This window comes from Poeciliopsis prolifica, unplaced genomic scaffold (genome assembly GCF_027474105.1).
Source record: "Poeciliopsis prolifica strain line A6 unplaced genomic scaffold, Auburn_PproV2 SCAFFOLD011, whole genome shotgun sequence".
In the NCBI taxonomy this organism is placed as follows: Eukaryota; Metazoa; Chordata; class Actinopteri; order Cyprinodontiformes; family Poeciliidae; genus Poeciliopsis; species Poeciliopsis prolifica.
Window position 1 is genome coordinate 10,555,876 of NW_026562386.1, and position 24,843 is coordinate 10,580,718.

General features: G+C 35.6%; 1 protein-coding gene across 1 annotated transcript; it reads left to right on the forward strand.

Moving 5' to 3' along the window:
• The first annotated feature begins 959 nt into the window (after nucleotides 1-959).
• slc6a2 (solute carrier family 6 member 2) lies at nucleotides 960-24,273 on the forward strand. The gene is made up of 15 exons (XM_055036596.1): nucleotides 960-1,045; nucleotides 1,412-1,870; nucleotides 3,153-3,284; nucleotides 4,385-4,619; nucleotides 10,018-10,156; nucleotides 10,658-10,792; nucleotides 11,321-11,424; nucleotides 12,985-13,109; nucleotides 13,205-13,317; nucleotides 15,288-15,416; nucleotides 16,134-16,233; nucleotides 16,527-16,627; nucleotides 20,743-20,910; nucleotides 21,343-21,414; nucleotides 22,506-24,273. The coding sequence occupies exons 2-15, from the start codon at nucleotides 1,573-1,575 to the stop codon at nucleotides 22,527-22,529; spliced, it is 1,875 nt and encodes a 624-aa protein (XP_054892571.1). The 5' UTR covers nucleotides 960-1,045; nucleotides 1,412-1,572; the 3' UTR covers nucleotides 22,530-24,273.
• The last annotated feature ends 570 nt before the right edge of the window (nucleotides 24,274-24,843 follow it).

Here is a 24,843-nt window from a genome sequence, read left to right on the forward strand (position 1 = left end):
AGCTAGAAAAAGGTAAAGAGTCATGGGTTCAGCTCCTTTCTGCAGGGTCAGTTCTCTGTGTGTCATTTGTAATAAAAATGACACACAGAGTCATTTTTAATGACAAACACTGCACAGTGTTTGTCAAGATGTTACTGTTTAAATGTGAATAATCAACTTGTTCAAAAAAAAAACATTAACAAGAGTTTATTCGTATGAGAAAGTTGTAATGTTCAATGTGAGGTAAATAGAAAGAAGCGCAAATTCAAGAGAAAACATCAGTTATATTGTTTTCATGCCTTGTTGCCTGGTCCACGATGTGGTTGTTCAGTCTCCACAAACAAAACGCCAAAAACCCCAGCCCTATTAGGGCTTTATAAAACAAGCACTGGAAAGCAAACAGGACATTCATTGACTTTAATGGGATGAACTGATCAACCATATCTAATAGAAATCATTGCCCCTGGCTAAAGCTGCTGTGGGATTAAATTACACGTGGGACACAAAGCTTTTACGGCTTCTTAGAAAACAGTAATTCAATATGTCTACAGAAGAGAAGAAACAGATAAGTCCAAATTAAAACATTAAAAAAGTTTTCCTGTATGTTAAATCCAAGTGCTTATTGGAACCTAAGGTGAGGTTATATTGCATAACAAAAGTGTCAAAACTCTAAAATCACACATACACATATTATCTTACACTTTTGCTCTAAGTCAAACTTCAAAAGCTCTGAAGTTTTTATTCATATATTTTCCACTTGAAAACAAAGTAAAGTTAGTCTCAAATGCTTCTTTTAAACCGCCTGGATCATGCGCAGTCATAAGCTGAAAGTTTATTACTTGGCGATCGTGCAACACTAACATTCAACAGAAGGAACGAAAATGTTCAATTATAAAATATCACGTGGAAGAGAGAGAGGAAACAGATTTCAAAGCTCGCATTTTTTTTTATCGTCTCAGCTTGAGAAGGCGAGTCTCAAAGTTCCTTCAGAATGGGCAGTCTTCCCTCAGACGCATCCGGAGCGCAGCAGCATCGGGTCATGGAGAGGTGTCCTTAGTTTTATCAAGTACGGGATAGCAGCTGAAGAGCTGTCTTTACACTGCTTTAGTAATTTGATTCATATTATATCCTTTTATTTTGGCTTAATTTCGATTAGACATGTCTCAATCTTGCGTAATGTCCTCAGGACGTTTGGTGACGTACTGGAGTAGAATACCCTTGACATTTTATATTGTTGTGAATTAGCGATAATAATTCATCTTAATGCTGTACTTGTAGCAGAAGCACATGGACATCAGGTCTGTCTGCTGTAGACATGGTTATGCCACTTATCCCCTTGTTGAGGCTCTAATCCGTGATTTTCTAGATGCGTAAACTTTACGCACGAATCCCTAACCTTCCCAAACTTTTCCCTCTTTCTTCTTCTCTCTAGCCGATGAACACGGAGGTGTCACCTGTAGTTACGGTGGGGAACAGTCCCATGTTACTGTTTTTGCCAAGCGCATCAACTCAGAAAGCCAGCTCTACCAGGACCCAGAGGGAGCTGTGAGACCATCGTACCGGCGAGGGCTTCGTACATTCATCGCAGAGAAGATGAACATCCAGATCCTGCCAGAGCACAAACTGTCATCGGTCGCACCGCTGAAACAGTGCGATGTGGAGAAAAAAGAGGTAGAACTGATACTGGTCAAGGACCAGAATGGTGTCCAGTACACCAGCTCCTCCATTATTTCCACCCCTGGGAACCGCGTGGGTTTGCCTGGAGCGTCTCCTGAGAGCGACCGAGAAACTTGGGGCAAGAAAATAGACTTTCTCTTGTCGGTTATTGGCTTCGCTGTGGACTTGGCCAATGTTTGGAGATTTCCATACTTGTGCTACAAAAACGGAGGAGGTGAGTGAGCAGTGTGTTTCGTCACTAATGTGCGTAAAATAGCACAAAAAAGCAAGAGAAAACAGTCAACTCTTAGTTTGCAGTCTGCATAGGAGAACATTTCAATAAAATAAATGGTATTGCTGCGAAAATATTATAGAGACGATTTGTGTGTTCCTGTACTGACGTTGTCTGTTTTAATACATATTATTATTATTATTATTATTATTATTATTATTATTATTATTATTATTTACAACATTTACAATTCCTGGATTCATTAGAAGGCTAAAACATGTATGTGATTTTGATGTTCAAAGTGAATCATTTCGTTTCAATTCTAATTTTAGCGCCTTTAATCTCCGATAATAGTCCCAGGAGTATAAACGGAGAGGCGGGTTTTTGCTTTCATGATCGAGGAAATGCCCCATTTTAAATTTCCTCATGCGCAAGTGAAGTGTATAATTTGACTCTGTCTGATAACAATTTTAAATAACTACCAAGATCATCAAGCAAAATGTCAGGTATCCTGTTACATGTTGTTGTGCATGTATCATTATGATTTATTTTTAGTTTATTTGGATGAATCTGAAATTATTCTGCTGACAGGAGTCAATTTATTTATTTAGTTATTATTATTTTTTGTTTTGCGCTTTGAAATGCCCCAATCGGTGATGTTTAAGGTCATCCTCTGATATTTGAACCTTTAATGTAACTGGTGTTTGAGCTCATGACAACTGATTCAAAAACAATTGAATGCTGAATCTGCAGTGTGGTGAGAGGGAAAAGAATAAGTTTGTGTAGCTTAAACCAACAAAGGATAGCTTAAAATAGTGCTTCTTTTTTTAACCTCCCATGTCAATGACAACAGAGGGCTCACTGGAAGCTGTGCCCTGTCCTCTGTTTGCTTTTATATTCTATTCAAATGTACAAATAAAATCAACATGTTCTTACTCTGCACCCTCAGTGGTCCAACCCCAGCATAGAACTGTCAATCAGACTGGCCTTTGGCGAATATTTATTCATTACTGGAGATAACGTGTCACCTGTGATGGACAGTGTCAAGAGCAATTCAATTATCAAAGCTTGTTTCCTACGTTGGGGTGGATGTGCCTCTGAAGCACAGCATGAAAATAGCGTTGATCCTTCCCACTATTTTTCTAAGAATGTCAAGCCCCCTGGCCGTCCTGTTTCTCTTCTTAATCCATAGCACTGCCACTTGTCAACATTTTCTTATCACAAAAAGTCAAACTTAGAGGAAAATGAAGGAAAGCACTTCAATTGATGATTTGTCTCTTTTCAGGTGCCTTTTTAATCCCATATACTCTTTTCCTGGTCATTGCTGGGATGCCACTGTTCTACATGGAACTTGCCTTGGGCCAATACAACAGGGAGGGAGCAGCTACAGTTTGGAAAATATGCCCAATCTTTAAAGGTATTTTTGTGTAACATACACACACTTATAGGACTCACATTCAAATTCAAACACACACAACCTATTGACTTCAGTCTCCTTGTAACCTTTTAAACTTACAGATCAGCATGTTCTTTTCTTATCGGCCTCTCATGTGTCCTTGCCCTTTAATTTTATCGTTTTGTTCTTCTCCTTTACCCCCCTCAAAGGTAGAAAAGAGTCCCTTGTAACTAAAACCTGTCACACCAGGCCATTCATTCGCTCTCATTGCACTCGCAACATTCTGGCTCCTTGCTACATTTTGTTTCACTTAAGTGAGGGAATGGAAATTGTCAGCACTAGAATCACATATCACTGTGCTGATATGTGTCATGGATAATGACAATGACTCATATAGAAAATGACTCTTTGTCTATGATTTTTACTCACACATTAATCGTCTATAAAATCACATATGAAATCTAATTGAGCATTAACATTGTAGCACATTTTTGAGAAATTTACCTACAAAATAGATTTGCAAAATGGAAATTTAATGCATTAAGAAGGCGATCTAAAAAGGAGATTTTTGGGCGCTCTCAGATGAGTATGTTTTAAAATGGCACCAGTTGGAGTTTTTGTTGGCTTCAGCAAAAAGGTGGGAGGGTTTGTTATTTTCCTGAGGAGAATGAGCAGGTGAAGGGTTTATGAGACTCCTCTGTTCCATGTGAAGACATCACATTCCAGTGGAGATAGAATAACACAACACAAGCTTCATGTTCTCCCTTAAAAGAGGTAAAATTGTGTACAGTTGCAATCAATGCATTGTGGATAGCACTAATTTAGGTTCTCAGTTTTCAATAGACTAGAGTGGTTTTACATCCACCTGCTGCTAAACCTCATATCAATACTTTATGAAAATAAGGGTAGAAAAACACTTCAAATTTAAACCAGACAATACATGATTGCCACTATAGCATGTGTATTTTGAGACTAATTTGCATATGAACACAATATTCTGCAAAGAAAATCTTTTACACATCTGTACCTTCCACCTTATCTGTTAAACAGTCACAAATGCTTATGATTTGATTAGTGTAATTATATTTTTCTTGTTTTATAATTATTCCTGTTTCTGTCAGGTGTGGGCTACACCGTGATTGTCATAGCCTTGTATGTTGGCTTTTACTACAACGTCATCATTGCCTGGTCACTTCACTACCTGTTCTCCTCCATGACACGTGAGCTGCCATGGCTCAACTGTAACAACAAGTGGAACAGCGTAAACTGCACTGACCCTGACTACATCAATGGGTCTGTCCTTGGCAATGCTACCTATGCCAAGTACAAGATCACCCCAGCAGCTGAGTACTACGAGTAAGTGAAATCTTTCCACTATGACGATGTTATCACAAAATATAACTTATTGTGGAGCCCACATTTATTAGCACGCCTGACCAAGATGTGTAAAGGAATCCTAACATAATGTAATCTTGTATTGCAGCAACAGGATCCTCTATGATATTTTTGTACTAATGGTAATATAACCAGTGCCATCAGGATGAACTAGTACTTACCTCCAGCAGTCACTGGGATTCACCCAGATGGGGCAAACAGCTCTGCATACTCATACCTAAGGGAAAATAAGCGGAGATGCATATTTTTAGATTGTAAGACAAAATCCAACCACAGTGATCCCATGCATGTACCAGGAGAAAAAATAAACTGGTTTTCTATCTTCAAGGCAACAGTGGTATTAACTACACCACACAGTAAGCCCATACATAGATAGGTAACGTATCATAACCTGCTATGGAATATTTTGTATTATGTGTGTCTGCAATATACCAACATCCAAACCCATATAAAACAGCTCCTGTCATTATGAATTGGGCAACTGGTCAGTGCAATGTGAGTTTACAACCTAAAACTGTCTAGCTGTAAGTGTTTGCACTACAAAAAGTGTATACATAAAAAGTTCAAATGCTCTCTTTGAAGTGCTTGAAAAGAGTCCCATCTGTTTATACTTCAAAGACAGCCAGTTCTTCCTCAGCTTCTGTGAAGACAGTGTAGCCCAAAGGAAGTCTGTGAGATGACTTGGACTTGGACAATACAATGGTCACATACAAGGTTTGAAGTGCAGAAAACATAGAACACTATGAAGGCCAATAAGTGATGGATTAATAGAGACCTGATCTCATTCTGTTGAGCAACACGTCACGGCTTTTAGTGTTTGTTTAAACTGTATCCCTGGGTAATATTCCATTTTCAACTAAACTCCAAACCTGATATATTGGAGGTATGTAAACACTTTTATTAACCATGTGGATTCAGCGCTCACATGGAAGGCACACTGTTGTAAATTTCAACAGATCTTCAAAAAAATGACGGGATTACAGACAGACACCAGACATGTTCCATAAAACCCAAACTGAAAATATATCTTTTTGTTTTGTTTTCATGCTTTATTTACATTAAAGGACAGGAACATGTGCAGACTGCAAACAATAAGGCACTTTGAGACAGATCTTCCATGGGGCTAGCGACTGTAGGGGATAATAAATCCTCCTGCTTACAGGTTTGAGAACAGGAGCAAAGCCAAAGCACAGCATGAGGGAGGACAACTGAGTCAACAGTTCAGTTGCTTCACTTCTCAGACACCAACATTCATGAGCTTAGTTTGTAGGTTAGCCATCATTTGCAGCAAACCTGATTAGTAAAACAAACTTTTGAATGAAACATTCCTTCATACTGACGTCACACCTAATCTTATGCTTTTGTTTTGAGGGGAGTTTAGGTTTTCCAGCTGGGTTGCTTAATACATTTAAAACACACCTACAAAGTTTATGGTTTATCTGACCCATTGCCTAAGTCAAAATGCACTACAGAAGGCTGTTAATGTCAAGAAAAAAAATATTACTTGAAACCATGTTTGAAACTTGAAAGCGAAAAGGTTTTGAGTTTCAACCAAAGCTCCTCAGAACTGTTGTAAACAGCATAATTGAAAGGCATTGTTGTGACAGAGTGTTGCAGGCAGAGTGTTGGAAAGAGCAGGAGCTTCTTAAAGAGACAGAGGCCAATAGGCATCAGATACCACTGTTATGCAAAATCAAATGTCTTAAGTTATTTTTTAAATGCACACAATGTTTATAACTACAATTGCAGGGACTAACATTACAATGCAATATAAAGCTCCAAAAAGTCAATTTTTCATAATACCCCCCACCCAAACACATGATTCTCTTGAAGTGATGCAATACAAACTAATTAATTTAAAGTATAGCCATTCTCTTTAGATGTAGTCAGCTGCAGCCACATCTGGTTTAAGTTGTGGAAACAACACTCTATAAATCAATGATATTGTAATTTTGAAAGTGTAACAGCAGAGACACATTAGGTTTGAAAATCTGTTTTTCAAAACACCACGGACAAAATCTTCTGTAATGAGTGAAATGTAGCTGATTGAAACAAGACCACTGAGCTGCCTCATGATGTTTAGCTTTTGTTATTTAAGACCTGGCTGCACGCAACTCAAATACACCAAGATCAACAAATGGTAGCAACGGGTGTTAGAATGGCAGGGCAACCAGCTTCCTGAGTGATGATAAGACTAAATCTGTTTAGAGTAACAGGGCCAAAGGGAACTGTGCTGATGTTACAGTCTGCATTTACTAGAAGTACATTATCAAAGCAATCAGATGGGTGAGAGGCCTTTGGGGCTTTGCAACACAGTTCTAACATGAGGCCCTCAGATCAGAGCACAGTATACTTTTAATTTGACACATAAACTGATGTCTTCATGCTGCTTTCTGCCTTCCAGGACCATAAATCTTTAAATGTATCATTTCCCTTACAAAAAAAAAAAAAGAAAATGCTGAAGTTTTTCACAGATCCTTTCTGTCAGACTTAATATTAATAGGTGAACAAAAATTATAAAAAAGAATTAGTAATGGATAATTTTGTATAGTAATGTAACACGTTCGACTTTTGACATATTTGAAAGATTCTCCCAAAGATTTAAAATTTGTGTAGAAGTCTCCTATATATGACTAATTAATTCCATTTTGGCCACAATTCCAAGACATGACTATGTATTCCTTTATCCCTTAATTTAATTTAATTTAGTTATTCTTTTTTGTGTCCTTATCAGTCATTTCAAAGACCCACCTCACTTGCCACAAGAACAATCATTCAATCAGACGATCAAGTTTATTAATATACACATTTCAGCAAGAAAGCAGTTCATAGTGCTTTACACAATAGCACAAAAATAAAAAGTGATAACAACGTACAGTCGCCAATTGAAAATAGAGTAACAGACATTACACTTTGTTGAGTGCCATCATCAAAATCAATACACATCAAATATGTTGGTCAATTCCATTTAATGAGGACCAGTGTGTACCTCTCCACTATGCACAGTCAGAATTATGGAAGATCGTAGCAAAAGATACATTTTTAGGTCTCCCAATTGTCCATAACAACTATTGAACCAGGAGATTCAAATTCCAATCCTCAAAGGGAATTTTTCTTGAAACTTTTATAATTTTCCCTGGTTCAGCATGCTCAAATTAAATGCTCCTCCAACAGAGTCCTGCTAATGACCTAATTATTAACTACAGGTGTGTTGAGATGGAAACATATCCAAAAGTTGTAGGAAAAAGTTCTTTTAGAATTTGAGTCTTATTGTTTGTGAGTGACTGAAGAAAAGCCTTCTCTGTTCTTTTCTCACAAATATGGAACTCGAGAAACATCATTGGGACTTTTATATGGAACTGACATTGAGTTCTTTGGCATCAAACTCTCAATCTGGGTATGGTGTAAAAGATTTGAACAAGTACCTTATGTACGCTCTTTAATATGGTGGAAAATATTTGAAGCCGTGAGCCTGCTTTTCTTCCATACGGACAGTTGGAGTGCATGGTATCTTGGACTCTTTATTATAACAGCTAATTTACTAAACTGAAGATTGATGACAGTTGGCTGGTTTGGTTGGTATGTAGTGAGATTCCATGTTACACCTAGAGTCTGTGTCATGAACTGTTCTCAAAATGTCCTTGTGAAATATATTTTCTAAATGTAGATACTAACAGTTGCAAAATTGTAGGATCTAAATGAAAAAGCTTGAATTAAAACAGTCTAGCTGAAATAAAGGATCCCCTCTTTTTATAAAGCACAAATTTTATATTTGCTTTATTAAAAATGATAAATGCCAGCCTAAAACCAATGTACCTCTAAACACTAATGTTTCTTTGCCCGCCTGATGAAACATTTTCAGGCAACAGATAAAGATAACAAATGTTACATACCTTCTCGGTTGAGTAGTACCAGGTGTCAGGCATGTGTGTTTTTTTTTACTATTTTGAAAAGGCAGTTGGTGGAGCCTTCCTTTAAAAGAACATGTATGATGTAAAAAAAGAGAAGTCATGAGCAAAAGGATGCATAAAGATTTTATCTTATGGCATTCCTAAAAACTATAGATCAAGAGTTCATGAAGATAAGATTAGTGCTTATAATGCTTCTTTGCTTATCTAAATTCATACATTAACTAAATTTAACATAACAGTAAATTTACTCTTTTTCCAGTGTAGTTACTTTGCAGCAGAGGTTGCAGAAGAAGCAATATTTGGGTAGGGAAAAAAGAGCAATCATTTTTCTTTTGTGTCATGAAGTTGTTGAGTCTTTGGAAGCCCATCTTGAGCTGACAGCTTGACAGAAGAAAATATTTAATATTCTTGACAGTTTTGTTCTACTTGTGTGAATCTGCAATGTGTTGAAACAAAAGTAATTTTCTGTGAAAATCAAAGAACATATATTGTTTTGCCTTTGTACACAGTGTCAACAAGCTTGAGATAAATTTTATTTCAATACTGAATATCAGTGAAGTGGAATTATTAAAATGTGTCTCATCCAGCATATTGTCCATGGTAAATTAAGATAAAGTGAAATCAACAGTTTGGATATGTTAGCTAAGGGTGGAGTGCTATCATCCCTGCTCTTTTCCTCCCATCTTAACCTCCATTAGCTATTTGAAACTTGTTTTAAAACTCCCTTGGTGGCCCAATAAACTGGGTGGTTCAGTTTAACAAAAAACATATCAACATATATTAAAGAATCATTTATCAACAACAGCTAAATCTGAAATCTGCGGACACAGAAAATCAATTCCATTAAAAGTTCTTGCAACTTATTTTGAACATTGCATTTCAGCATTTGAAACAGTGTGCTTGGCTTTTTTGGAGGTTTATTACTTTTTGTTGTGCAGCATATCACATAAGGATTTTTAGTAACAAACTAGACATTGTAAATAATTGTGACTTTGATTGTGACCATGACAGGAGTTTTAGACGTGTGTGTTAATATGTCAGTCATCCAGCTGTTTGATTTATTGATTTGTAGAATCAATAAATAGGATTCTACAAACTGAGATCTAACACTACAGTTAAGATACTTAGAAACCCTAATCTATACAGGCAAAATTTAAGGGATATCTGTAAGTAAGTTCTATTCCATGTCTATAGACCTCTTAGATTAAGTATTTTGTTGTGAAAAAACAAAACAAAAAAACAGTTGCTTAATTCTTTTTCACGTTCAGAAAACGTTTTTGTGGCAATAATCCATAAAAAAAAAATTAAGTTTACCCTTTGAGTCAGGTCCAGATTACTGAATGAGAAACTAACATCATCCATAAGCAAGGGTATGTCAAAACCAACAATGGCTTTTGGGTATCATGACAGTGTATATTTGTACATTTGGATTTGTCTCTCCTATGCAGACGGGGTGTGTTGCATCTCCACGAAAGTAAAGGTATTCAGGACCTGGGCTTGCCTCGGTGGGAGTTAACGCTGTGCTTGGTTGTGGTTGTATTTATCCTCTACTTCAGCTTGTGGAAAGGCGTCAAGTCTTCAGGAAAGGTACTTATTTTTTGACATATTATTCATAGGCTAACTGTTGACAGTGAGGAGGATCTGGTATGGTAGTGTCTAACACTTTCTTTACTCCACTGAGTTATAAATCTGATATTCACAGCAGCATCAGAGGTTTATGTCTTGCAGTAATCTCAGTGCTTGATCATCTGGAGAAAAAGCTGTCAAGTGCTGACCCACTGCTATCTCCAACTGGAACTTTGCTAATAAAACTTACTCATGTCATATAAAGCTGAAAAAAATAGTTTTCTATTAGCAAGACAGTCCACTGTCAATGTGGGTTAAAATAATACTTATTTTTAAACAAACATTAAATTCAAGAGCATGAAAGTGATATTATAATTCTGTTGTATGTTACCTAGAATTTTTTTTGAATTTGAGAAAAAAGAAGAGTCTTTCTGTATTTATTTGAAAAACGTTGGCTTATTTTGGGGAGTACAATGGTGAATTTGGTAACTTATGTGTTATTTGTTCTGTGCATATCTTCAGGTCGTGTACATCACAGCGACGATGCCGTATATTGTCCTGTTTGTGCTGCTCATCAGAGGCATAACTCTACCAGGGGCTACGGAGGGGATCAAAGCTTACCTCAACATTGATTTCAACCGACTAAACAACCTAGAGGTCAGAGAGAGTGGTTGCAAACTGTAGAAAGTGGCACACCAAAAAGATAAAATCCAAGTAAAATTTTTGAGCAGACTTTTTTTAATGTTTAACTTTTCTTGTCTTATTATTTAATGGATGATTTTATTTTAATTGAACTCTGCTATCTTATGTAAGATAGTTTCTCTAACACTACTCACTAATAGGCAGACAATTGGTTTCCCCAAATTTAAAAGCTACATTCAACTAGTTCTACAGATATTAAATATAGGTAAGGAGGAAAGTGAATGAACTGGGTAAATTAATATTTTTGCTATAAGAACACTGTGAAGATTATCTTTAAATATGGAAGCCAAAATAAGCAATTTTTCTTTGTGAAATAAGAGGATACAATCCGTTGTATCCTGGATATAATTGAGAAAGGCAAACAAATTAGCTATCTAAAATACATTCAATTGAAAAATAAATAACATTTGTTCTAACTATTTGTGTATTTATTACACTTTAGGAGAAAAAAAATCAACAAAAACTGTCTTATTGAACCTATAGGTGTGGATCGATGCTGCTACACAAATATTCTACTCATTGGGAGCAGGTTTTGGCGTCCTCATTGCGTTTTCCAGCTATAACAAGTTTAACAACAACTGCTACAGGTAAGGAGGCTCACAGTGAATTGCTGATAATCCCAAACAAGCCCACAGCAACATCTTGCTGTTTCTAAGCAGCCTTCCTTTCCATATTGCAGCTAGACAACAAGACATAGGTGATGCTAATCTGTCCAGCTTACTTCAGTGTCCTAGTGTTTGTGGACAGATAAAGTACAGACCAGGAAGGGTTGCCAGATAATAGCCAGAGGCTGCATGTTTAGTTGTTTTTTTCTCAGAGAGCCGCTGTTCTTCAGATCACAGCAGACAAAAGGTTTAGCGCTTATCCTTTTCTACATTAACAGTCCATAAGTGTGCTGTTCAGGAGAGATACTGTTGTCCAAGTAAGTCTTGCTTGAGGTTGAGAACATATAAACAAAATACAAATGAACAAGATTGAATTAGTTTAAAAAGAAAAAGACCAGAACAACAACAACAACAAAAATACAGAAAACAATTTAACAACTAGTAAACTACATAAAATGTTTCTGACTACTAATTTATAATAGTATTTTTTTTTTGTATTGCTTTGTGTTAATTTCTGTTTAAACATTTGCCAAACCCTTACATTCAAATCAACTTGTAAATTAGGATATGCAGTGAACATCAAAGAGAGCATAGATCAGGTTAAAAATTAAGGGATTACTCTTCTTTTTTTTCATTTTCCATTAAACAGACATGGGCATTTTAACAAATCATTGCTTTAATACCCAGGATGTCAAGAATGTCTACAATTTCAATTTGGTGGTTAAAATACTTTTTCTATTGGAAGAGTAACATATATTTTCATTTCGAATAAGTCCTTGTGAAAGCATAGGACTGCTTTGGCTCATCAATGTCATCGTCAAATTCCTCACATTCTACTATTGTTATGTTGTTAACCTCAATGATAAATCTTTTTAAAACATGTTTTAAAATGCAGTTTTTCACGTACCTACCCTATTTTTCTAAAATAAAGTAGAACCTTAAGCTGACATATTTCGAAGGCCAGTGTCATGTGCCATTTTTTTCTTATCTACTAAAGATTTGCCTGATTCTTTTCATGTACTTGTCTAATGACCTGAATAAGCAGACAGGACAGCGGTGTTCAGTGAAAACATCTTTAAATTGTTCACAGCCCATAAAAATAGGAACAAAAGGAAAGTGAAAGGGAAGTCAAATGGAAGGAAATTGCTCATTCAGAGGCTTCTGCTCCTTAAACCCAGGAGGTGGCTGAGGTCGCTGTGACCTTATTCATTCTGTCAGTGGTCACAGAACTGCTCTCTAATTATCCATTAAGCCACCAAACCAGGAGATTTTAAATTTTCCGTTCATCTTCAGTATTTGCCCGAAGATAAAACCATAAAAATTAAACTAAATGTACTTAATTTAAAAACTGTATTGTATTTAAATTCAACTCAATAATTATACTGAAAATTAGTTTAAGTACACATATAAGTTAAAATACACAAAAGACTTCTAATGATCCTTTTACGAGATTGTAGAACTTCATATATGTGAATATTTTTTTATGATTTATGTTGAGAAAATATATTTCTAACCTCTCATCATTGTGTGTTTTTAACCTAGGGATGCTCTCTTGACCAGCACAGTGAATTGCGTCACTAGTTTCTTCTCAGGTTTTGCAATATTCTCTGTTCTTGGATATATGGCCCAAAAGCATAAAGTGAGCGTGCAAGATGTAGCAACAGAAGGTAAGTAAAACACATGCAATATTATAATTTACATTACTTCCACATAACAATTTGAATGTAAATAAAAGTGTTTCATATTATTTGGTTGCTTCCAGGGGCAGGTTTGGTGTTTATCATCTATCCAGAGGCAATTGCAACACTGCCTGGCTCAACATTTTGGGCTATTGTTTTTTTCATCATGTTGCTGACTTTGGGCATTGATAGCTCGGTGAGTAGCCTTAACCACTGTACGCTGGAGGTTAAAACTGGCAAAAAGATGCAGGATGTGATTTAAGCAGTGACTATTGGAGGGGTTCAGAACTTCAATCCACAGTGTGAAGGCAGATCTATATAAGCTGCTGTGTGCTTCATTAAACTGAATGTTTATGCCCAATAATTTGACATATTTTGCAGTGAAGTTTGCCGTTCAGCAAGCAGGTAAAGAGGCATAAGCTATTGAATAATCGTTGTGGTCAGAGATCACATACAATCTGCTACACATAAATAAAGGCTGTCAACATGGAAAAAAAGAGCAAAACCTTTCACTACATTCAACTAAAATGCTGCCTCATAAACAATAGAAAAGAGGAGATTCCTGTGATGCTTTTGTAATATCTTTACTAACTGCAACTTGACAGCACTTGCAAGACGACATTCAGTTTGGAGATAAATGCTGTAGAGTTTATTCTCACCAGATTGTATGCTACTTGTCCGACCAGCTTTATGTTTTCTTTTAGAGGGGAAATCTAAGATTTTAGTACAACAATAACTTAAGTCATCCCCCATTTCTTTGCTATGCTATAAAACACTCTGCAGGTCCATAGTAAGATGCCTCTTTGTGGGAAAACACAAGTCTCCCATATTTATTCAAAGACACTATTACAGAGAAATATGGTGATGACAGATTTCTTGAGGGAAGCCTTATGGGAGCAGAATTTCAGCTTTCAGTATGGTAATGACAGAACTTATGCAGCAAAGCAGCTTTGAGAAATTGGGAAACATTCCATTGGCTACATGAGCTAAAACTACAGACATGTCCTATGAGACTTGCAGCTGTAATTGCCAAAAATATTGATTTTAAGGGTGAATACAATTAAGTTGTCTCTTCTTTCTTTTCTTTTTGTTTAACATCTGCAAAAACATTTCATTCGTGATGTTTGTTGAAGGAATTCATCCCAGTGCTGTTTTAGTTCCAGGCCAATAGTCAAGAAAAACCAGTGCTATTTAATGTTTTCCTAAGACTTTGGATTTCAGCTAGTCAACTCAACATGGTGAATTCATTGCATATTTAGATTACGACACTTTCAGAATTGTATATTCTTTTAGGGGGGTCAGTTTATACAATTACACTATAGTGACAATCAAAACCATCAGCTATAAAGAAGTGTTATCCAAAGAGTAAAATTAGAATTGTAATTTCTTTTCAGTATTAATGCAAATAAGATCAATACACTTAAATAAAGTTATAAAAAACACAGATCCTGCATATAGGAGATTAAAGCTGAAAATAATTAAAGCAGACTCTTCATCACAGATAAGAGTTTACTTGTACAAAATTAATATTATACATATTAAATGAACACACATGTTCATCTAATATGAATTTTCTCTCAAGGAATAATTCAACTTTGGATGACTAGCAAAATAAATTACATCAACAATAGCTTGAATATATTTATTTGTTTTTATTGTGTATTAGGAAAGATTTTGATCTGAAAAAAGAACAATCTAATCTGTTACAGCTCAGAGTGATACAATATTGAATCTGCCAAAGCTAATCTAATTTTCAGCAGCAACAAACTTTATTGTAATTAGAGTCCTATGTCAAATAAACATAATATTTTAGAAGAAGCCTACACCTCTGTAAAATTATTTTCACCGTTTTATTCACACAATCATATCATGAGTTTAATCCTAATTTATCTTGATAGATATTAATGTACCTGCAATTATTTACTTACTATAATCAGTTCACTCAAGTGTCAGTAAATGATGCCAAACTGTATCTTTGCACACATAGTTTGGAGATATCTGTCGGATAGATAGAAACTTGCTTCTAATCTTTCCGATTAGGGTATATTAAGGTTTATAATAATGTTTGTGCTTGCAAACCAAATAAAAACTGAACATTGCAATGTATTTAGGAGCTCTGCTGATTTGGAGACATTTCTGTTTTTTATGTCTGTCTGTTTCCTTCAGATGGGCGGCATGGAGGCGGTCATTACAGGCCTGTCAGACGACTTCAAGATTCTCAAAAGAAACAGAAAGCTCTTTACATTTGCCATAGCTTTTGGAACCTTCCTCGTTGCCCTGATTTGCATTACTAATGTCAGTATGAACATTTATGATGCTTTTTAAAGTTGATTTATAAACTCCTCAAAAACGTTATACAAATTCTTTTGATAATACCAGTCAAGCTTTGCTGACTCATTATGAGAGAGCATATCTGAACTGCACTCAACTCAATTCTCATGATTTATCATCTTCATAAGAAAGCACACAGTTTTCATGAACTATTGCATCACAGTCTGATGACGTTGGATTGAATTAAACTACATCCAGGAAGTCAACAATTAAATTTCCCTAGCGTTCCAACACATTCATTTGCAGCCATAAAAATAGTACAGTACTCAAACACAGAGAGATTTGCTAAAGGTTTTCTAAATAATGTATGTGGTTTGTTTATTGTATCAATTTTTTTAAATCGATTATAGGGTTGAGATGATATCAATAAAACATGAAAAAGCTTGACTGAACGTAAAATATGTCCACGTTTATTTTCTGGCATTGACCGAAAGGTAATCCAAGGTTTTTAGAGGGTTTATGTAAAATTATAATTTTCAAAGACACTGCACACAATTGATGCAGACCATTAAACATCACAATTAACAGAAAAAAGGGCTTGAAATATATTACCCTGTGTGAATCTATATATGAGTTTCACTTTTTATATTGAACAGAAGAAATAAATTAACTGTGATGGTAATCTTAATTTATTAAGATGCACTGAGACTCACAAATCTTCTTTTGTATCTTTCTCTGTAGGGTGGGATCTATGTTCTGACATTATTAGATAAGTATGCAGCAGGGACTGCTATACTTTTTGGTGTGCTGATTGAGGCCATTGGAGTGGCATGGTTTTATGGTACGTTAGAGTTCAGTATAACAGAAAGTCTTAAATTAACTTTTTTTTGTCCTTGTAAGCTTAAGAGATAGAAATAAACACAACATTCTTGGAATCAGCCTGAGAATAAATGGGCAATATTATTGTGCTCTTGAAGAAATAATTGAGTAAACAATTTAGATGTTTGTGAATTTCTGTTTCCAGTTAAAAATTAAAGAGATTCACTTGGAACAAAAACACATGTCGAATCTTTATTGCGACAACCTATTGCTCCTCCTCTGCTGAAACTATTTAACCTCTCATGCTCTGTGCAGGTGTGGACCGCTTTAGTGAAGATATTGAGCGAATGATGGGCTTCAAGCCAGGGCTTTACTGGAGGCTGTGCTGGAAATTTGTCAGTCCAACTTTTCTTCTGGTAAGAAAAATTCAGAAAGATTAAACCTTTTTCCCCCAGATTATAATCAACTACATAACTCAGGAAATGCAACGTACATCGATAGCATTTACTGCCTCATTTTCAGCATAAGCTCTCACTTAGAGTCAAATACCTACAGAAAAGCCTGAGATATGTTGGGAAAAGTGGGACGTGGTTTGAGCCTTAGCTTGCAGTCAGTTTTAGCTCTTTTTCTCTGCATGAACTATTTGTCACATTTGTCTGTCTGCAACAATTCAGCTACAGGCACAGACAGTCATGGCTTCCTTTAATACAACTGACACCCTCCCCTGAGTATGTCAACACAAATTCATTTATTCAAAAACTTTTTGGTAAAGAAAAAATAAAAATTACGAGCTGACAAATACACCACATATCGGAAATAATAGGTGTCATTTTATATTGTGAGAAAAAGGACAAAGTTAAAGTAAACTCATCATTCATCAAAAAACATATTTACACAATTTAGTTTGAGGCCTATGGTAAATGGGCAGAACAAATTTATATTTAGCACTTTTCTATTCATTCCAACCACTCAATGCTTTGACACCAAATCTCTTATTTACCAATAGCCCACTATAGAGAAAAGAAGGGGAACTTGTAACTGACTTGACTTGCAAAGTGTGAAGTGGCAGCAGGAAAAAAAAAAAAAAAACTTTTTGATCTTACTTTTTCCATTTTTCCAAAGGGGCCAGGGCTGCTCCACATGACACATGTGTATATACAGAATGAAAAACACATCAAGAGCATGTTTGCAATTTTTCAGTGAGGATGTCTTACTCAGCTCTGTGACTTTCTCCAGACTCAGAATGTGGCTATAAAGTCCTAGACAGCTGCATGGGTAGGGGGTTGAAGCACAAAAATCCCACCCCAAAATGATAGGTTGGGGGGTTGTAGCAGTACAATCAAATTCAGCTCTTTTTTATTGTGACAAACAATTAATTTGGTTTACAATGAGAATTTGTGAAACGGAAACAAAATCTAGACTTTGCTGCTGCATTTACTGCAGATTATCTCCTGCTCTTACACTGTACACACACTTACACTGTGCATATGAAGCCTTTAACAAAGAAACAGCATGACTTGTTCAAACGTTTGTGTCCTGAAACCAAGTTATACATGTAAAATATGTTTAGAAAACACAGTTTAAGCTTTCTAAACTGTTTTAAAATGTAAAAAAAAGCATCACAAAATCACCCACATGAATACCACATGAAAAGTTTTTACATTGGGGAACAGAGACATGCTTGCTAATTATATTTTTCCTTCAAAATGGTTTAAAATCCAGTTGTTGGAAAAAAGGTAATCTGTCACACTGTTGTACATCAGACTTTTATTTCAATGGCTTTTAAAGAAGCAATGCTGTAGCAAAATAAGTCTCTCATACCACCATTCAGTCACACCAGTAGCTCATATACATCATGTATACTTCATGTTTGCAGTAGTACTACAAAATTTCCATCAGTGTGATTAACACATCACAGCAGTGACCCAATATTAATGTTTCATAACTTATGAAGATGGTGTTTTGACTTCAGGATGTGGAATGTTCGAAATTGAACCCTGCGCCATCACTTACTGTTTGATTCATTAAACTCTTTATTGGCTGACAACTTGAGGGCACTTGTAGAGCACCGAGGTTTTGTTTCCACATGTTCACTTGATCTTAAAAATAAATAAATAAAATTATATAATTATGTCACAGAAAAAAAGTGTTGATGAAGCAGAACGCTGTAAATATAGAATTGGAGCGCATCAAAACTGACACACATAGTTCGGAGACCTGACAGCACTTGATAACCCATAAAATCTTTCATATTTCCTTACACTCGGATCCATGTAGCATAAATTTCTTTTCTGTGAAAATGCCAGCATACATAGCAAGAAAGAAAATTGTTTCATTGAAGCTTTAGATTGAATTACAGATACAAAATTTTTTAATAAAATAAACTTGCCACAACACTTCAAAAAAGTTAAAGCAAACACTGCCAGGAATTTAAACAAGAATGCCACACCAGACATCATGGTTAAATGGAGATTGTTCAAATATTGCATTGGCACAATTACAATCCCTGAAGTTGGAATGTTTGTGCTCATTCATCTACAGTAAACAACAATAAAAAAAAGAAAGAAAATACAAAAAACAAAAAAAGAAAACACACTTTTCTAGAGTAACTATTTGCTTTTTTTTGTCAAAGCACCAGCTTAAATTGTGTTATGTAAATAAAAACCAATTTTATAAAAACGACTTTAGCATTCCACAATTTTGCAGAATAGCCAACTATTCTGCAAAATTCTTTCAGACTTTTGCAGAATGTAAAAAGGGATATAATGTTGATCACATCTCATCTCTTTTAGGAAGTAATGGATTAAAATGGCAATTGAATTTACATAAAGCTTGTACATGAGGTGCTTATGTAAAAGTAAAAGGTAAAGATAATTTTATTTTTGTAGCACATTGTCAGCCACAAGGCAATACAATGTGCTTTACAGGATATAAACAGAAATAGAAACAAAATAGCAACTCAAAGGAAAGAGCAAAAGAAGAAAAATCTAATAATGTTGATCCAAAGTAAATAAACTAGATACTCCTATATGGGGTTGGTAGAAAAGTATAAGTAAGTGACTTCTGGTGTAATTTCTTTCCTGGGTTGAGTCTTAAAAGTAGTTGGTAAGGTAGTTTTTCTGGGTTCCAAGTTCTAATCCCTGTTCTGAGTTTCTAAGTAAGTACATGTCCTCTGGACATCTGGGATGCTAGATAAGCATAAGTATTCTCTGGATTTCTAAGTATTCTCTAAATTTGTGAAAATAATGAGTACTCCACAGTTTCTAAGTAATAATAAAAACTAAATGTTCCTGTTCTGGAAGAATTTTTTTCTGGATTCTCACTTTGTTCTAATTCCTTGTCTGGGAATTGCAATAATAGGAGTCTCTGTATCTAAATAGTGAGTACTCTACAGTTTCTAAAATATAAGATAAAGAGTGACTAATAAACTAGAGCCTCTGGATTCCAAGTTTGTTCTAATTTCTTTTCTTGGTTAAAAATGAGTACTCCACAGTTTCTAACAAAATAACATAAAAAAAAGGAAAGGCAAATTGCAACATTCAGACAAAACAAAAGATAAAACGAAGGCATGAGTGACGGCGGTGACATAACAGAGCCATGAAACCACGTTGCTCAGCCTCCCGGCAGAAGTCCAATAGAGATGTTGTTATCAAGGAATGTCCTTGGGAGTGCTCAGTTCCACAGCTGATGGATAACGCGAGGGGGTGAGGTGGGAAGGAGCGTTATGTTTACATATCTTAAAGGAGATTGGAAATATGCAGCCCTTCCAAGGCAACATGGAAAAATCCAATTCAGATACAGAATGTCTTAGTTCAGGTTAATTATAAATTTTAGCCTTCTCTAAAGTCTCTCTGATACATCTCAGTTCCTCATAATCCAATTTAGTTTGGTTGTTCCACTGAACCAAAACTAGCAACTTCTCCAAGATCAAATCCATCCCGTTAGTGAGTGTTGGAGTCCTCCGCTGGGCTGCGAGTCTCAGTAAGATTCAGATCCAATTTGCGTTTCTGTCTACACCAACAGTCTGAGTGTTCGCTCGTTTGGCCAAGTCTGTCACAAATTTGTTGATAAGCCAGGTATCCGCAAGCTCCAAACAGCATAAATCCTGTTATTATGAATAAATCCAGGGTGAATAACACCGAATGTGTTCCTGCAAGACAAGAGGGCTCTCCTAGGCCTAATCATCTCGATGAGAAAATTCGATAGATTGTATTGAGAGACCGGTTGACCAGATCCATAATTTGTAGATTTGGAGGCTGTGCAAAGAAAGGCTCCAGAAATATAAAAAAAGACAGGACAAAAACAGCATCCGCCTTTACCGAGAGCAAGAGAGGAAAATTATGTATTACAGAAATAGTGCAGATGAAGGATGACAACATGCATTAAAAGTAAAAAGCTTTTTTTAGGTTTTGGATAATTAGAAAGTTCATACTGTCAATATGAGCAGCTTTAGAGGCTTTGTAATACATAAATTATTATATTATCCACCACTTTTGCCTTTTTAAAAACCTTTTCACATTTACTTTTACAGTTTGTTGTTATAGCCAGTACGTTGACATCAGGAGGCCTGAAATATGATGACTACACCTTCCCTTATTGGGCCAACATTTTGGGCTGGGGAGTAGCCATGTCATCCATGCTGTTTGTTCCCTTTTACGCTATCTACAAATTCTTCAGTGTACCTGGAACTTTGAAAGAGGTTCGTATTTAAGCATATTTATGTAACGATAATGAGTGAACATTTACACTAACTAAAGATATTGAGAAAACATATGTAACTAAATACTCAAAACTTAACTATGTTTGTTGATATATGATCAGGGAAAGAACCTGGCTTAAACACATGGAAATAGCTTGTGGACATATACAGTGTCTCTCCTCAGGTCTCTTCAGAGCACTGAGAGTTTGTGGTCATATATAATATATACCGTTTATATATATATATATATATATATATATATATATATATATATATATATATATATATATATATATATATGTATGCGCACAGGTTTTTGGTCTGAAAGGTTACTGGGTTGTAAAGGGTCCAGTATATTTCAATTATTTTTATGTCTTTTAGAGACAATGCTTTAGGTTTCCGTATGATGTTTTCTTATCACCTGTTTTGCAGAAAATAGCCTACTGTATCACTCCAGAACATGAACATCACATGGTGGCCAATGGAAATGTGCGGCAATTCAGAGTAAGGGCAACTTCCTTAACTTTCTCCGTTATTTTTAGATGTAAAGTACTCCATAGGATCCCTGGAGAGGTCTCCTATGCTGCATTAAGAGACTGTTGGAGCAACTAGTAGATGTGTAGTGAAGTTACTCCAACTGTTTTGAGGTTGCACAAAATATCCTTTGTGGGAACATGGCTGTTAATCATAATTTTGACATCATATCCAGGCCCCAGGTGCAATTTGGTGGAAATGAGTAGGATCAGTGTTGTCTTACTATGTAGGGTGACAAACACCCCCTTGTGTGGTTTGGTTTTCAGAAAATTTGAGGTGGGATTGGGCACCTTTAAAGCAAAATCCGCAAACTCGTCACACCCATACTTGACTGGCGTTCCCCAAAGGAGCCCAATTTATTGAGCTATGGGGCCCTGTATCAACACGTGTCAACAAAAAAATCAACCACTCCCAAGAAATTTTTAAAACTGAAAAAATCATTCTATGCTCAGACTCCTTGTAAATCCATTTCAGCAAGGATTGTATTCCTGGCTCCTTGGGGTCCCAGCAGGAAAGAAGTGCACACCCCTCAGAATTATATGTAGATTTCTTGTTGGGACACGGAAGAGAAGCAAGTTCTCAATGCTGCAATTCAAATCCAAGATATATTCAGAAATAAAGCTGCAAAATTTAAAGGGAAACGTATCATTTGTAGCAACATATGTAATATCCTTGTCTTTAGATCCCTAAGAAATCAACAAAAAGGAAAACACACGGGGAGAGTACAAAGAACAATACATATATTCATATTTTCCTTCTTTCTAAAATTACAAATTGGTGGTGACCTAGTTATGTTTGAACTGTTTTAGAAATCCCATAGATCATAGGGGAGTCTTAATCTAGTGTGGATGGGTTTTAAGATTATTGTAATACATTTAGGCAGGAGTTCTTTAAAGATCAACTCTCAACAATACTGAAACAGACGGGGTTACATTCAGAATTATAAATGACTTTTTAGCCATAGGTTGCATGTAAACAAGAAAAAAAGAAAAGAAAAAGAAAACATAAAACAGTATGACATTATGTCATAAATTCAATAAAATCTTTGTTCTGTTTTCCAGCTCAGACACTGGTTGGCCATCTGATCACAAATACCCAGAACTCCATCATCCATCATTTGGATTTTCTGTGTGCCACCAGTGGTTGGACTAAAACGGGGAGCAGTTGGCTCCGGTATCTATCAGCAGCTTCTTTCTTCTCCCCATGCATTTGCCACACAATGCCTTCAAGGGTTTCAAGCACTTTGATTTCAGGGTTAAGCCTGTTAGCATTCTGAAAGATTTCTAGCACTACAAGTTTCAAAGTAGGGTAGCCACTGGGATAATTAACCGTTATCAATGTTAATTAATCATAGGTTTCTCTGCCGTTATGCACAGACTTAAATCTTGCTATTACTTCTTGGAAAGGGAACAAATGACAGCTTGACATCAAACAATCTAATCATCCCTTTGTAGTATTACAAAGGGAACCATAATTTTCTGTTTGATGTGTCTGGTTATTAACTACTAATTTACTATAGTAAGAAACAGTTTCTTCTTTCCTTTCTTTTAGAACAGAGGCTGAACTCTGTCAGTGCCTTATTAAGTGAGACACTCCATGTATTCTACAGTCTGTCCACAAACAAAAAGAGTCTACTGTGTTAACTCAGGAACACACAGAAATCATAACAGTTTGTTAATAGTAACTTCTTGGTTTTGACTTAGCTGTTTGACATTGACATCAAGGAGCTGCATCAAGTTTAACCCAAATAGGAAAGGATACAAAAACAGGACAGAAAAAATTTTATGCGTTAGAGTGAAAAAGGAAATAATAGATGCACCAGACCAAAGACTGTGTGGAATCATTGCAGGCTTTAGGGATTATTGGGAACTGAAAACAATCATACCAAGTCTTTGTTTCGAAGATTAAGCTGGGACTTTGTCAGTGCCAAACTGATAACTTAGGGTGCAGGAGGAAAATTCACCAAAACAAATGGAATTCCTTTTACTGATAGTTTTGTATTATGAAACTTGGGCTTTTTATTATTCTTTGTCTTTTATGTGCAAATGTGAGGTCTATGTGTGACTTATTCGCCAACTGAACAATGAGAGAAAGTAGAAATACAGAGTGTTGAAGAGAAAAAAACAGAGAGTACATGTGTATTATGACTGTTGATATTTTTTTACTCTTTCATGGCTTGCTTTGGGGAATCGTACATAAAATAGAGGACTGAAACCTTAAAAATGTATTAGATTTTATGACATTTGCATAGCAGCAACTTTTATGTTTTTGTTTGAAACATATAAACTTTTGTATTTTTCATCACTATTAAAGTTCCAACAACTTATTTTTAAAGTCATATTCTTGTATTGATTTGATTCTCCTGCTTATTTTTTAACTATGAGAATGAAGTAAAATTTTACGTTGATGAGAAAATATTATAACTGAAAAGGAATTAAGCCACACAAAAAAGCAAATATATGTGGAGTATGTGAGAATACATAGATATATAAATATATTCTTTTGTTATATCTAATCTTGTATTTATCAACTTGTTTATAGCAAATTGTGAAAGTAAAGTATTTTAAATGTAACTGTCTATAGTCCTAACATGTTGTTTGATGTATAACTGAGAGGAATTATTTAGAAAAAAAGAAAGATATTCTTCAGTGTACACTGGGCTACTTTGTCAAATGAATGTGATCAAATACACCCTGGATCTCCTGGACCATGTTTACAGAACTGTTGTGTACAATACCTATGTCCGGTTGAACGTGAGTGACAACTGTCTATGAAGAAGTCTAAAGTATTCACAATATAAAAATAAAAAAATTATTCTACACACTTGAATATTGGGCTTTGTGTTTTTATTTAACATTCTGAGAAAAACTTGAGCAGCATTTAGAAGTATCTACCTACCTCTCAACAGACAATGGTTAACACCGATTCAGTGTCTGACCGTAACACTGAATATGCTTTCATCTGAACCAGATAACCTTTGCTATTCCAATGTAACAAATTAATTATTCCATGAATTGAAGAAAAGTAACAAAAAAGCAACTACAAATCTTGGCTTCTGCAGCCGAAAATTTACTTTTCTCACTGGATCTAAGCAGTAAAAAGACACTGCTAAATGGTTGTAACTAGAAATTGTCAGTTTTTTTTAACACATAAGTGCAGAAAAGCAAGTAACTAAATGCACAAATAGAGATGATAATAGTCAGAATGGCTGGAAGCTATTAATCCTAATAACTCCCAGTTTTCCACAGACATTCTGTAAAACAGCTCTCTCAGCTATCAGTTATATCATAGAATTTCCTAGATGAAATATTTCAACTCCCTGCTCACAAAAATTGTGAGCAGGGAGTTGGGTGCAACCTTAACACTTGACGCAGAAACCCTTTGAGTAAAACAGGTGTT